Source organism: Oryzias latipes, chromosome 2 (genome assembly GCF_053564925.1).
Source record: "Oryzias latipes strain Hd-rR chromosome 2, Olatipes_Hd-rR_3.1".
Classification (NCBI taxonomy): Eukaryota; Metazoa; Chordata; class Actinopteri; order Beloniformes; family Adrianichthyidae; genus Oryzias; species Oryzias latipes.
The window spans coordinates 48,966,936-48,981,506 of NC_136238.1; the positions used below are offsets into that span (position 1 = coordinate 48,966,936).

The window sequence follows — 14,571 nt, forward strand, 5'->3', positions numbered from 1 at the left end:
GGGCAATGAACAACGCTCACTGAGTGAATAAAATGAGCCATAGATGCTGCATAAGAGAGACCAATCATAGGGAAAATGTCCACAGAGCAGAGACGAGTCCAAGAGAGACTGATTCACATTCTGACTAATCAGCAGCTACAACAACGAAGAAAATAAAAAGAAGAACCGCCATAATAATAAAGCCAACATCGAATAAAAGATAGTCAAGATTCACACTCAGCTCCCAAAGAACAAAACAGCAACAGAAAAAATGCTAAAATCCACAAAGAATTCAGCCAGCATGAGAAACCTGTCCAAACGAGGACCACCAGCCTTCACAACCACAATAACCGGACGACGCAGAACCACGCAGCAAAAAAGGAATCAGAAGTGCACCAGAAGGACCAGGATACAAAACTAGAATTCCCAGGGTCCTTAGGGGCGTGACGTCACCGAAGTAAACAGGAAGCAAGAACGCAGCCTTAGAAAACTACACGGGAAAAGAACCGCATGCCGCTCACCGTAGAAATTCGGCGACCACGGCAGACGAGAAGACCCGAACTGCTCCTGATCGGGGGCCACGGACATCCTGAACATCGCGGAAGGCACACCCCCTGCAGATGCACGCGACCGCGGCGAAACGAACGCGCTGTGCGCCGTCAGCCGCCCGCTTATCGCCGCAAAAGGAGAGCAGACGCGGCGAAACGAAAACCCAACATCAGAAAAATGGGGATCATCCATCTGAAGGACGGGGGAACACAGCAAGACGCCGAAAGAGACGGAGACCCGCGGGCTCGGAGACCGGCGAAGAATGCGCGCTGAAGGTAAGAAAGAGAATGAACAACTGCGCACCTGGGCTTAAATAGGACGCTGAGCAGGTGAGTTAATTGACTGAACCGCCCTAGGGTATTTACCTGTAAAACACTGCGGCAAGTATCTGCCCGAAATACGATAAATCGTCATTTAAATATTTATATATTTAATATTTTTTCCTCTGAATATTTACGGGTCTAATATCACGGATATTGTTAATGATACTTTTTTCTTGAAATGTTTGATTATAGAATAATCTTGAAAATACAAATATATTTGTTAAGTGTATTAACCACAGCCTGATCATTGACCTGCTGCATCTGTGAACGCGCTGAGGAAGAGGAGGGTGGTGTGTTTGTCCACTGAGCAGAAGCAGGAAATGCAGAAGAGAAAAAAAAAGCAAATTGCATTTTGCAAAATCTGAGATATATTATTATATGAGATAAGAGCTGTTTTGTGCATGACCAACGCATAACAAACGTAACCTTTCCTTCTCCTGTAGCTAAAGATAAAAGGGCTGTTTTAAACTTTTAGAGCAGAAGTGTACATATCCTAAATTAATATATCTAATCTTTTCCCCCTTTTATCATCTAAGGATACACTGGTATGTGGCAGTGTTGCACATGGAAACTTATAAGGATAGGTTTGGTTCCTGCCCCAAAAGTATTTAATCACCAAGAAAATTAAAGACATTTCTCTCAGAAGTCTTCATACATTTTACCCAGAAAAACACTTTTTTACCAAATTGAAAAAGATCTGGACATAAACTGTTCATTTTGTCCTTCCTCACCAGAAACTGTGCCTCTTTGCTCTTTCACTCCAACATTTTGGAAAGATTTGACTCATTTTATGACAACCATCCATGTGACTAGAAATTATTCTATGAACATATTATTTATGGATATTTTACACAAGGTAGATTTAATGCAGAGAATATTTATGTAGTCAAATCAATAATAATTATGGCTAAATATTTCATTCATAAATGTAAAAATGCTATCAAAAAATTGTTTTTCATGTTTTTCAGAAAGAAATGATTCTGTATGTAAATAGTATTAAATACTGCACTAACAAAAAAGCTGTTAGAACAGTGGAAAATATTGATTTAGAAATCTGAGTTTATGAAAAAAGCCATAGTTATAACAATATTCAACAAGATAAAAATTGAATATTTTAAAATGCTGTTTTAAAATAATGAACAGGTTTTTAAAGCAAAATGAAATATATTTAATATTACAATATAATTTAAAAAATCTTTTAAATTTTTAAAATCTGTGTGCAGGTTTTTCAATATTTCATGATCCTTTTATATATTTATGAGAGATTTATTGGTTGATTGCAAAAGGTCATATTTATTTATTTAATTATGAACAGTTTAGGACTCCATAGAAAACTCTCTTACTTCTTTTGGTCTCTTTTGTCTTTATTCTTTTAGTTTTATTTTTTAAACTGTTCTATATTGTTATTATTATAGCTTTTTGACATGTTTGTTCATTTCCCTGGCAAATGTGAAGATGTTGTCTTTTGCACTTAGTGTGGAGTGTTGTTTGGTATTTTCAATATTTGTTAATAAAGTCTATTTAAAGACAGGAAGTTGGAGACAGAGAACATGGTGACTTTTCCCTCCAGAGAGACAGCTTCCAGTGTGTTTGTAGAGACATTTGGATCAGAACATGAGCTGGGATTGGTGAGTGGAGGAACTGTGGGTGAATAGCAGTTTTCTGGATGGGAGTCGGAGTGGAGGCTGTGGTGTAACGTGCATCACGCTGGTCACATGGAAGCGGAGTCGTGGTCTTTCTGTTCTCTCTGGATCTGACTGGATTATTGCAAAAAACTCCATGTTTTCCAAGAGCAACAACAGGCCTGCAAGGCTTTTTCTTGGCTTTAAGGTGCCGGTACCGGGACTAAACTGGACTGTGTGTGAGAAAAGCTCTGAAACGGTTTGAATGTTCTACGGTTTGGACTTCTGTGCTTTACTTTGTTTTAAACTAAAGGTGGTGATATGTGGGAAACTTTGATGGAGACATTTCTTTGTCATTTGGATGGAAACCAGAGTTTATTTAGTTTAGATGGAGACTAAAAGGAGACATTTATGTTTTAGGATCCCTGATGTCATTTATTTCATACATTTCACTAAATTGGAGGGTTTTATAGTTTAGGTTGGGGAATTATTCACATTTTTGTTAAAAAAAAAGTATTTAAATGTTTTTTTTTTCATAATAATAATAATTCACTTTATGTCAGACTCATGCGGTCCATAAAAGAAGACAAACCATCAGGTTTTTATCTTCTGAACTCAGTGAATTCATAAATGTTCATCACTAAACACTCATATCTGTTAGATTTTCACTTTGTGAAAACAATGACGTCATATTCACGTTTAAATAAAAAGTAATGATCATGATGTTAGAGTTACTTCTAAAATCCAGGACACTAGATATTCCTGCACTAAAGCAGATTGAATTCTATTTATCATATTATAGGAGTTTATGTTCATAATGACAGACTCCGTTTTATTATTTTATGGACTTTATTTGAGTCCATAAATTCATTTTGTGCTGTTTGTGTAGTGATGAGAGGATCTTTAGTTGTTTGCAGACTGACTTGGAATATGAATCATCAACAGAATAAATGTGGAACATCTGCCAAGTGGAGTCACATCTCTGTCTCCTCCTCCCTGTGTCCTGACCCCCCCCCATCTTGTTTGATGTTAAACTCCTCCCCCGAATCAGAGACACAGCATCCGTCCTCACAGTCCTCCGTCCTCACAGTCCTCCCTAACAAGGAGTTAGGCAGTAGGGCTGGAATTTGGACACAGCCTGTGTCTCTTTATTTAGTTTTTGAAATCTGACCTTTTTGAAATGGAAGCTTTAAATCAGGGGTGTCAAACTTATTTTCATCGAGGGCCACATCAGGATAGTGGTTGTCCTCAAAGGGCCAGATGTCACTAATACATGTAACTAAATGTAATGAAAAATATATGTAACTACTCCTTAATGTTAAATAACTCATTATTTATGATACATTTTAAAAGTGACCATTATGGAGTCCTATGTTGTTCATAATTAAATAAATAAATTGCAGTTGCATAGAAAACATATGTTTGCTTGTTACTCAATCATTTTAGATTTGATTCTGTCAGGTTAGGTTACATGGATAGTGTTTATGTCCTAATTTATAGTTGGCAATTCCAATATTTCAAGTCCGATTCCCCCTAGATATGAATAAATACACACCAATTTTTCTTATTTTAAGAAATTAAAAACTTTTATGGTCTTGAGGGAGAAAGGTAGTTGGCCATCTCTCGGTGGGTGGAGTTTCCCTGCCCCAGGTGGAGGAGTTTAAATATCTGGGGGTCTTGTTCACGAATGAGGGAAGACCGGAGCGTGAGATTGACAGGGGGATCGGAGCGGCGTCCGTAGTTAAAGTTCCGGTCCGTTGTGGTGAAGAGAGAGCTGAGCCAAAAAGCAAAGCTCTCAATTTACCGGTCGATCTTCGTTCCAATACTCACCTATGGTCATGAGCTATGGGTCATGACCGACCGAACGAGGTCCAGAATACAAGCGGCTGAAATGAGCTTCCTCCGTAGGGTGGCGGGGTGCTCCCTTAGAGATAGGGTAAGAAGCTCGGTCACCCGCGGGGAGCTCGGAGTAGAACTGCTTTTCCTCCACATCGAAAGGAGCCAGTTGAGGTGGCTCGGGCATCTAGTCCGGATGCCTCCTGGACGCCTCCCTGGGAATGCCTCGGGGTCCCCCCAGAGGAGCTGGAGGAAGTGGCTGGGGCGAGGGAAGTCTGGGCATCTCTGCTTAGACTGTTGCCCCCGCGACCCGGTCCCGGATAAGCGGAGGAAGATGGATGGATGGATGGATGGTCTTGAGGGCCACATAAAATGACATGGAGGGCCACATTTGGCCCCCGGGCCTTGAGTTTGACAGATGTGCTTTAAATCTATTGGATTGTAAATATGTAGTCATGAATTATTCCTGATGATCAATGGCATTTCTATTCCTCGTCTGTTTGAACTTCATTTCAAGTCATTTCTAATCTATGTCATTTTCATTCCTGATCATGTTTTTGGGTCCAAATCCAAAAGAAATGAGCAAACAGTGAAAATGTCATCTGTCAGTCTGTCATCAGGGTGGGTCCCACCTGACTGAATGGACCAAGTTCCTGGACCTCCAGCTGCATCACTGCTCCTGAACACACTTTTCTGTCTGGTTGCAGATTGAGGTACTGCAGTTTGTCAGAGATCAGCTGTGAAGTTCTGGTCTCAGCTCTGAAGAAAAACCCGTCTAATCTGACAGAACTGGACCTGAGCTACAACAGGAACCTGCTGGATTCAGGAGTTGTTCATCTGTGTGGTTTTCTGGAGAGTCCAGACTGCAGACTGCAGACTCTGAGGTCAGTAAAGAAGCTGAACTCCCTGAAGGATGAGAAGAACGGATCAGGTGAAGAACTTTCTGATGTTTCACTGGAAGATTTTCTGTCTACAGCCGTGTTTGAAACAAACTGATGATTGGTTCAGATTTTCTTCATCAATTGAATTGACTGTTCTGACGATTGATAGAAACTGATCTGTTTCAATCAGGATCTTGTAGATCTTGTAGAGTTTATGTTGGATTACTGAGTCAAATTTTCTCCAGTTCATTTGATCTGTCAGAGAGAAATGTGGTTTTGATTTTCACCACTAAGGGGCACTAGTCGTACAGCAGAGATGCAGATTATGTCATCATGCTGAGCACGTCCAGAAATAGGATTTTCCCTTTTTCCATCCAGTTTGGTGGTCTGAGTGGTTCTGTGGACTGCTGCATGGACTGTTCAGTGAAATAAATGTTCTAGAGTGGCTAAAGATGATCATCACCTCCGTCACATTTTCCTCTGAGTTCCAGGGAAGCTGCACAGCTCAACAGTTCAGCAAGGCAGCTGAAGCATTGCATCATGGGATCTGTAGTTCCTAGTGTTACCAGCCCTCATTTAGCCACTCCATTAATAACAAAAATATAAAACAATCTGACAGACCAGATCAGGCTGGACGATACGACCAAAACACAAACCAGAATGAACAAAAACAGCCTAAAAACATGATGATGGATTGGATTCTATTCATGATGTCAGTAGCCGCGGTTGCAAAATATCTTGATGGGATCAATGGATGAAGCTTGTCTGCTGGACTTTATATATGTAGTTGTAGATTTAGATAAGTTAATTCTTCTCTTAGAGTTCTGGTCCATCACCTGTCCGTCCTGGGGGAGGATCCCTCCTTCATGTGGGCACCCCTGAGGTTTCTTCGTTTTTTCCGGAATCCGTTTTTTTTGGGAGTTTTTCCTTACCGCGAAGGGGGGTCTAAGGGCAGGGATGCCAGTATGGCTTAGTCAGTTTGTTAGTTCATTTTAGTATTTTCCTATTGAACTCTTTGTATTCGTGATCCTTTTGATTTCATGTTTTACTTCAAAGCCCATCGAGACGACTGTTGTTGTGATTTTGGGCTATACAAATAAAATTGAATTGAATTGAATGGTCGGGTTTAAATTCAGCCGTTTACATCGTCCCAGAAAACCTTTTTCTGATTAGAACAAACGTTCACATGGTCACACTTTTGGTCAGAATAAATCATTTGGGCATGCGCAGTAGTCTTGAAAATACCGGAAAAGAAAACTTAGTTGTCATATACATTTATGCAGCAGCTCGGTAATCTACGAGACGATCTTCTAAACTTGCTTTTATTAATGTTAAGAATATTATAAAGCACCTGTTCACTCATCATTTTATCTTTAATCTGTGTGCTTTTTTTGTGGAAGAAGGAGAGGCTAACACGCTAACAACATTAGCCTTGTTTAAAAAACATAAATCCATGCGGGAAACGCTGCAATCTGCATCTTGGCTGCACGTAAATGTGTGGTAATAATCAGCCTTTATTTTGTCGGGACACGACTGGAAACACAAATCCATGTGATTGATTGATTGAACAGTTTCTAAGGACTGAGCGACATTTCTACTTTGAAAAGCTCACACTGCCCCAAAGCCGCTGTGTGAGCTGGATGTCTGAGCTCGGAGACACGGTTCTCCTGAGTCCTGCAGCCGCCAACCCAAAGCGGCGGGACGGATCGCAGTCTGAATTCTTCCACGCATTAACAACAAAACGCACACGTAACAAAGCATCCTCCCTCCCCTCAAACACACTTTAATTATCCGGCTGCTCTGCTCAGAGACACAGTTCGCTCCGTCCACCAGCACCAGGATCACGCAGGGTCCAGACGTCACGAAGCGCTCCTTCCTCGTGATGGGTGTAAGACAGGGAAGAGGTGAAGAGCCAGCGGGGCGAGAGTGGAGCAGCTCTTCGCACCGGGTGGGCCTCCGCAGAGCAGCCAGTCGGTCCTGTTTGAGCTCCAAAGCTTCTCTGGAGCAAAACGCCGTCTATCCATGACGTTAAACCAGAGCAGCAGTGACACACGATCGGAATGAACAACGATCGGATCAACAATTGGCATAACCACCTATCTCCATCGGAAAGAAATTTAGATCCAAACAAGTCTGATCAGGGCAGAATATTCTGAACGGCGTGTTTACAGGACGCATTTTCTTCAGATCAGGCGTTCTTTCAGATTACTGTTGTCCATGTAAACGCAGCTACTGACAGTAAAGATGCAGTGATCTCATGGGGGGGTGGGGGTTCTGGGAGGAGAAAAAGGAACTTTGGGAGCAGCAGAACCAGCTGTAACTAGGGATGGGTACCGATCCCCGGTATTGAACGAGCCCCGGGTCCACATTCTTCAAGACTGCAGTATCGTTAAGATCTGACCTCAATGGTTCTGCTATCGGTTCTGGAGAATTTTTTTTCATCATGACAGCAATATGTCAAAACATTGCTGTTTATTTTTCTTTAAATAACTTCTTTCTTCATGTATTTTACTTTTCAAGTTGGAAAAATGTATAAAGTCAAATGTTTTGTTAAAAAAACATTGTTGCATAATGAGGATATAAAACTCTTTATGTTAGGCCTGCACAATATACCACAAATGTATCGTTATCGCAAAATCCAGCTCTGCAATACGCAGATCACAAAAGACGGCGAAAATCGCAATAAATCATAAACCTTAAATGTGTTAAAACAACCTGCTTGTTCTCTTCAAAGATCTGCAGAAGAACTTCTTCTTTTCTTCCTGCAGCTGCTTGTTTCAAATCTTTCTGCTGACATCTGTGCTCCACAAAGTTCTGCTTGCAGCCACCAGCTCTTCTTTGTGTCTTTGCTCCAACAGACTCCTTTAAAGCGCATGCAGAAGAAGCAGCCGTGCACGCTCACATGCACTCTGAGTCCTGTTGCTGTGTTTCAGCTGAGAGTCCAGCGGCTGATGTTTGTGAGCAGACAGTGACAGAGTCCTGCTGCAGCTGGATGCTGCTCTGACAGACACATCCTCCACAAACATCCTCACCTTTTCATCCACAAACATCATCACATCATCCATCAAAGCTCCCAGCAGCTTCTGACTCTTCATTCAGAGCTGAAGTCATGCTTGATCAGGGATCAATGTCCAACATTTGCTGCTGACTCTTCCTCATCACTTCCTTCTTCTCTCTGCTTTGATCTGTTGGAGCTAAAAGTCTCTGCTTGAAGGGCTGCAGCAGAGAAGGACTGGAAGATCATCTCCTGAAAACTGGGAGGAAGACTTTCCAGCATCCTGCTGCTGAAATTCTCCCATGATTCAGTGCTGTTTGGAGAAGAGCTGAGCAGAAAGAGGAAGTGGACTTTTTCTGCTGTTGCTGCAGAAACATCAGTTGGTTTGGATGCAGCCACAGGCTGATGTTTGACTTTCACACATCTGGACTTCTTTCCTGAAGCAGCTGCATGTTGTCCTGAATGTTCCTGAATGTTCTTCTTCTCTGCTTCTGCTGGACTCTTCTGATCTGCTGCTGTTGCTTCACATCTTTGGACTTTTTCTAAACTTTCTGATCTTCTTCAGCTCTGAACTCTTTAGAAGAAGTGAAGGATGAAAAACAGGAACTTTGTCTTTAAACTCAACTCTTTCTTCTGGATTCAGGTTGAGGACCTGCAGTTTGTCAAAGACCAGCTGTGCTGCTCTGGTCTCAGCTCTGAAGTCCAACCCGTCCCACCTGACAGAACTGGACCTGAGAAACAACAACCTTCAGTCTTCAGATGTTGAGCAGCTCCAGGATCTGGTGGAGAGTCCAAACTCCAAACTGCAGACTCTGAGGTCAGTAGAGGGTTGGAGTCAGTCCAGCTGCTTCCAGATGTTTGGTCCTAAAGTTAGTCTGAGAGCAAAGATGCAGAGTTTCCTGTGAAGCTGCAGCTTCTCAGTGAAGCTCTGAGGAGAATGATGACAGGCTTCAGGACAACAGTCAGCCAATCAGAGCAGCAGAAGCTCCAACAGGTGAAGATGACAGGAAGCTGCTGCTCTGAACAGGACTGAAGCTCCTGCTGCTCTTTCTGCTGCTGTGCTGCATCACTGACTGACAGACCAGGATCAGGAGACACTCCTTCATCTCTGGCTTTACACTTTCTCTCTGCAGGTTATGAGTCTGATGTTCCTCCTGGAGGAGCAGAGAGGAGCAGCAGCAGCAGCTGGTCTGCAGAGATGTTGTGACTGGACGGTGTTCCTGGGAGGTGGAGAGCAGAGTGATGGAGGAATCAGAGGAAGTGGAGATGAGTGTCAGAGCTGCAGCAGGAACTGATCTGAGATCAGCTCCACTGTCTCTCTCAGCATCGAGTGGACAGTTATTTTGCTGCAGCTCCCCCGGTGGACTGATGGAGAACTGCACTTCCTCTTCTCATCCTAACTTGGAGTGTTGATCTGAAACATGGGTTGGATTCAGATGTTCAGCAGCTCCAGGATCTGGAGAAAAACGGACCTGCAGACAAACAGGTTCTTTTCTAGATCATCACTTTCTTCTTTGACCTACATTTGATGGACAGATGTGAGTTTGGGATGGATCAATCAAGGATTGAGGGAATCATTGATCAGACAGAACATTTCTGGATGACATAGATCTATGTGTGGGTCAGGCGTTGGATCCTGGTTCTGTCTCTGGAACAGGGACAGAACCAGAACTCTGGATCACTAGATTCTGGTTCCAGATGTTTCACACTTGATTTTTTGTTCTCCAGAAACTCTCATTGACAAACAAACACAGCCTGTTTGGATCTAATAAATGCTCTTTTGAATCAACTCTGTGTTTTCTATTGATTTCTATCTTTGACTCACAAACAGACTTGAATCTTTAGCCTTCCCCCTCATCCTGTTCCAGCTGTTCTAATCTTCATGTGTTTGGTTCCTTCTCAGTAGAAATGGGTTGGAAAAGAGCTTTGGAATGTTCAGGTGGTGCTGATGTCTTTCTAGATGGGGGTGGGCAGAACAGATGAGAGCCCCTCCCTCCTGATTCAGAGGGGAACAGTGGGCAGCAGCTGAAAGGAGGGAGTGGAAATGGGAAAAGTTCTCTGCAGGTTTCTCCTTTCCAAGAACAGAGGGACACGACTCCATGAACAGCAGAAGCTAAAGAGTTGGAAAACATGCCCAAAGCTGCAGCACCACCTGCAGAAAGATGCTTCCTCTTCAGGCTCCGCCCCTCCACATCAAGAAAGATCAGAGTTTCTGCTGAGCTGCTATTGGAGCTTTTAGGGGGTCAGATCTTTAGGAACATTTGCTGTCAATCAAACCAGGAAGTAAAGTGTTTTGAAAGATCAGATTGATGACATCATCAGTTGTGGAAACACTGGAAAATGGAAATCCAGCAGAGAAGTAAACATCAGGAACTTCCTATTCTAGACTGTTGGAGACTAATATTTGGATTGATGCTGTTTTCCATCTGTGTTTTCATACCTGCATCAAGAATTAGCTCATGTTTATTGATTCACTTTCTGTGGAAGTTTGGCTTCTCTGATGAACCACCAAAGGGCGACAGAGAACTGTTGAGATTATTAACACAACAGTCAAAGAAATCAACATTTAGCACAAAGTGAACAAACTTAGGTCACGTGCTAACGTTCTGATTCTGTTGGAAAATCCTTTTGTTTTGATTTCTTCAGAATTTTGGCTCAAAAAGACCAATGACAAATGAAACTCCAATAAAGTTGCTTTATAATGAGGAAATGAAATGTTATTTTTATTGAATTATCAAATGGAGACTCAGCTTCAGGTGATAAAAAAGGTTGGTGCTATTTCCAGTTTTAGAAAGAACATGCCTTCTGCACAGTTTGCAGTGAACGTTACTCATTTATGTCAGTTTGTAATGAACTGAAATACCTCCACACAGGAGACAACAATTAATTTATGACAACATAGTTTTTTACCGACCACAGAAATATTTTGAGGTTTTACTTTTTGAACGTTTCTGTTATTTGTTTAATGAAAATAGCATCGCATCACCGTCACTGCCTGGATCTCTTTCTGGGTCCTAGTGCCCTAAAGGTTACAGCTCCTGGTTACACAAGAAAAAAGTCCATTCTAGAGGCCACTCTGACGTCATCATCATCAATGACAACGTTACCTAGCAACCATAGCAAGACCATAGCAGCTATAGAGGGAAACACAACAAACCATCAACGGCGGTTAAAGCAGTCAGACGTTTGTTCTGCAGCTCAGCAAAAATCTCTGCTTTAGGTTTTGGGGAGAAAAACAAAGGAAAAGACACGGAGAAGGATTCTGCAAAGGAAATCCCAAGTTCTATTGGTAAGTCAGCGTCCTGGAAACATGCTTTGTTGGTTCTGAAGTGGCATGAATGCAGACTTAGATTGGTTTGTTTCCTTGGATTCTTCAGATGGATTCAAGCTGGAAATGTTGTCAGCATAAAGCAAGTTTGGACTAAACTAAAGCAGAAAGTGGCTTTGAAGATGGTCAGGAGAAATGAGGGCTTTTTTCAGGAATTCTGGGAAGAGGAGGACTTCTCCAAACAACCAGAATCTAGGAGGAGGTTTTCTGAGCATTCATAGAATGCTTTTCCAATGACTCATCATTTTCCACAAGAAGCTAAGGAGTTTTTCCAAATGCATGCTGGGTATTCTTAGTTCTAGCTTGGAAAGCACTTTGTGGGATTTCCCTGGAAAACCTGCTTTATCAATCATTTTGGTCTCTTTTTCTTCTTCTAAGTTCCAGCTTGGTGAGTGTGCAGGTCGCCATGGCAACCAGTGTCCAGGTCAAAGGGAGGACCACGGCCATCCAGTCTCCAGGCTTTTGGATTGATTTGGATTTGAGAAACATTTGTTTCCCAAATTTTAATAGTAGAATTCAACACGGGACATATAGTGGATTGTAAGAATAGGAACAAAAACAGCAACAACAAAATAATCCTCCTCCCCTTAAAACATGCATTTGACTCTGAACAAGTCTAAACCAAATCCAAGCAAAGACCAGCGCTGGGGCTCCTCTGAAGGTCCAGACACAGAGAGGCCCAGAGTGACCCCCATTTCTCCAGTGGCTGACTCCGCCCCTTAGGACGTCCCCCTGTGTGGATCAGTGGAACCTGCTGCAAATGCAGGCTCTGGTTCTAACTGCTGGATCAGAAGTGGAATGGGAGCTGTAGTGGTGTGTCTGCAGCTGGATGTGGAACACATGAGGGAGGGGTCAAAGGTCAATGTTGTCAGTCTATTCTCCAACAATGCTCCAACATCTTCAAAGGTTTCTGGTCCCAAATCCAGAGTGGAGCTGGTAGGACGTGATCATTTCAGCCTCAGATTTGGGATCTGTCATCTCTCTGCCACCGTGACACCGAGTGATGAGTTCAGGCTCCAAAGCGGCCCCATCGCTGGCTTTAGGGACTATTCCAAAAGCTTTCAATGATGGCGGGGAATGAACATTAGGAACAGATGACGGCTTGAAATGTCTGCTGTTGGTTTCTGATCCAGACAGAAATTCAATCAAATGTCTGTGAATCCAGGATTTCCTTAGAATCTTTGACTCTAGATTCAGATCCATCTGCTTCAAAGGATGAAACTGCAGCTAAAAGTCTTTCAAAAGTCCAAATCCTCAAAGATGAAACAGAAAGTTCCTAGAAAGTCAAATGAAAAACAATCAGATTGTCTCAGATAAACCCGTTTGGAAGTTAAAGCATAGAAACAAAGAAAGTTCCAGAAGCTAAAAGCCTGAAATCAAGAAAAGTCCAAAGAAAAACAGAAATCCCACATTTGGATCAGTAAAGACATGAATTCTCCAGAAAGATCCAGAAACAGCTCTGAGCAGCAGCCATGAAGGGACTGAGAACAGACGGACATCAAAGCAGAATCCAAGCAGCACCTTCATCCTGATGAAGCTCCGCCCTCTGACCTTCAGCAGTCATCTCCAGGCTCCGCCCCCAGTCTGTGACGGCTGGATGATGCTGTCCTCCACCTGCAGCTGGACCTGGATGTTCTCTCAGACCATGTGGCCTCATGGATCAGAAGGTTGAGGGTTCAAGTCCCTTCATGGTTGAAGTCAGACAGAAAGTGAAGAAGAGGGAACATTCAGAGCAGTTTCTGTGCTGTTTGCTTCCTCATGAGTCCCGTCTAGATCAGGTCTGGATCCCAGTCAGAAAGGGATCAGGAAATCTGCAGATCAAACCTTCATTTACTGAAATGGAAAACATCAACTGACTTTCTACACATTCTACTTCCATTCATCAAACTCCAACAGGAAGAAGATTTACAATCAATCAAATCGGTTGATTTCCTGACAAACCTTGTTTTCTCTTCCTGTTTGAATGTTTGATTGTTTTCAAACATGAAGAGAGTTTTTTTTTCCTGTTTTTAGCTTGAAATTTCTGTTGAAATGTAAAGGTTCATTCAGAATTCCCCAGTGGCCTCATGTTGGAGGAGGGGCTTCATGAGATGGGGGCGGAGCTTGAACACACACCGCTTCCTGGAAGCCAAACTCAGGCTAAGTGGAGGAAAAGTTGGGATTTGTGGTGTTTGTAAAGATCTGGAATGGTTTCCTCCCACAAAAAGGCCTTTTTCTAGTTTCCTGCAGATGAATTCTTTTCCTGCTGGGAGTTCTCATCTGGGTTTGCAGATTCTTAGTTGGAGGAAAACTTGGAGCAAATTCTTCCCAGAAAAAGGATTTTCTCTGGAGTGAATTGACATGAACAGAGTGAGTTTGGACTGAAAGCAGCAACAGGGAGGAGATGTTCATCAGAAAACAGCTTTCTGGAGGAGTTGGAAGACGTCAACAGTCACAGTGATGGTGAGGAGGAGGAGCTAAGACTTCCAAAGTCAGAGCTGAAGATGGAGGAGCAGCAGGAGGAGGTTCTTTTTTTATAGAACTTTAAAGGATTACACATTTATATACACATTGCTTTAACATAAATACACAACAAAATAAAAAAATAAGATACAAAGAAGAAAGAAAATAAATAAATAAACAATGAAAATAGAAAAATAAAAAACAACATTAACATTGTAGGTCACAATATTAGGGATTGTTGTATAACGTGATCTCAAAGGGAAATTGACATTTTTATTGCAGTTTTGTTTTTCATGAGTTTCTGCAGCAGAAGGAGGTTCTTCGCGGAAGGAGAGCAGAAGTCCAGTTTGTCAGTGGTTCAGGTGATTGGGTTTATTCATCTTAAATGACTTTATCTTAACAAAGAGGCAAAATTTGAATTTGAATAAAAAAAATTTGAACAAAGAGGCAAACATAGTAAGTAATGAATCTTGTGAAACATTTGATTATATTTACCAGAAAAAAAAGTGGGAACATTATGACTGACGTGTGTAGATTTACTCCACACCAGCTGGTGGCGCTAAAGCACCATGACGCTGTTAGCCAAACAAAGAAGAAGAACAGCACGAGGCGCTAG

At 42.2% G+C, this 14,571-nt stretch overlaps 1 protein-coding gene across 5 annotated transcripts in view; it reads left to right on the forward strand.

Moving 5' to 3' along the window:
• LOC144989042 (NLR family CARD domain-containing protein 3-like) overlaps positions 1-10,601 on the forward strand; it is a 107,165-nt gene extending 96,564 nt beyond the window's left edge. For 4 of the 5 annotated variants that reach the window (XM_078940798.1, XM_078940805.1, XM_078940802.1 and 1 more), the window contains exons 10-12: positions 5,017-5,193; positions 8,829-9,002; positions 9,319-10,601. In XM_078940798.1, coding sequence (XP_078796924.1) covers positions 5,017-5,193; positions 8,829-9,002; positions 9,319-9,325 — 358 coding nt within the window. In that variant the 3' untranslated portion in view covers positions 9,326-10,601. The remainder of the gene's footprint in view (positions 1-5,016; positions 5,194-8,828; positions 9,003-9,318) is intronic. The other variant, XM_078940815.1, reaches the window with a different exon arrangement.
• Positions 10,602-14,571: the final 3,970 nt, after the last annotated feature.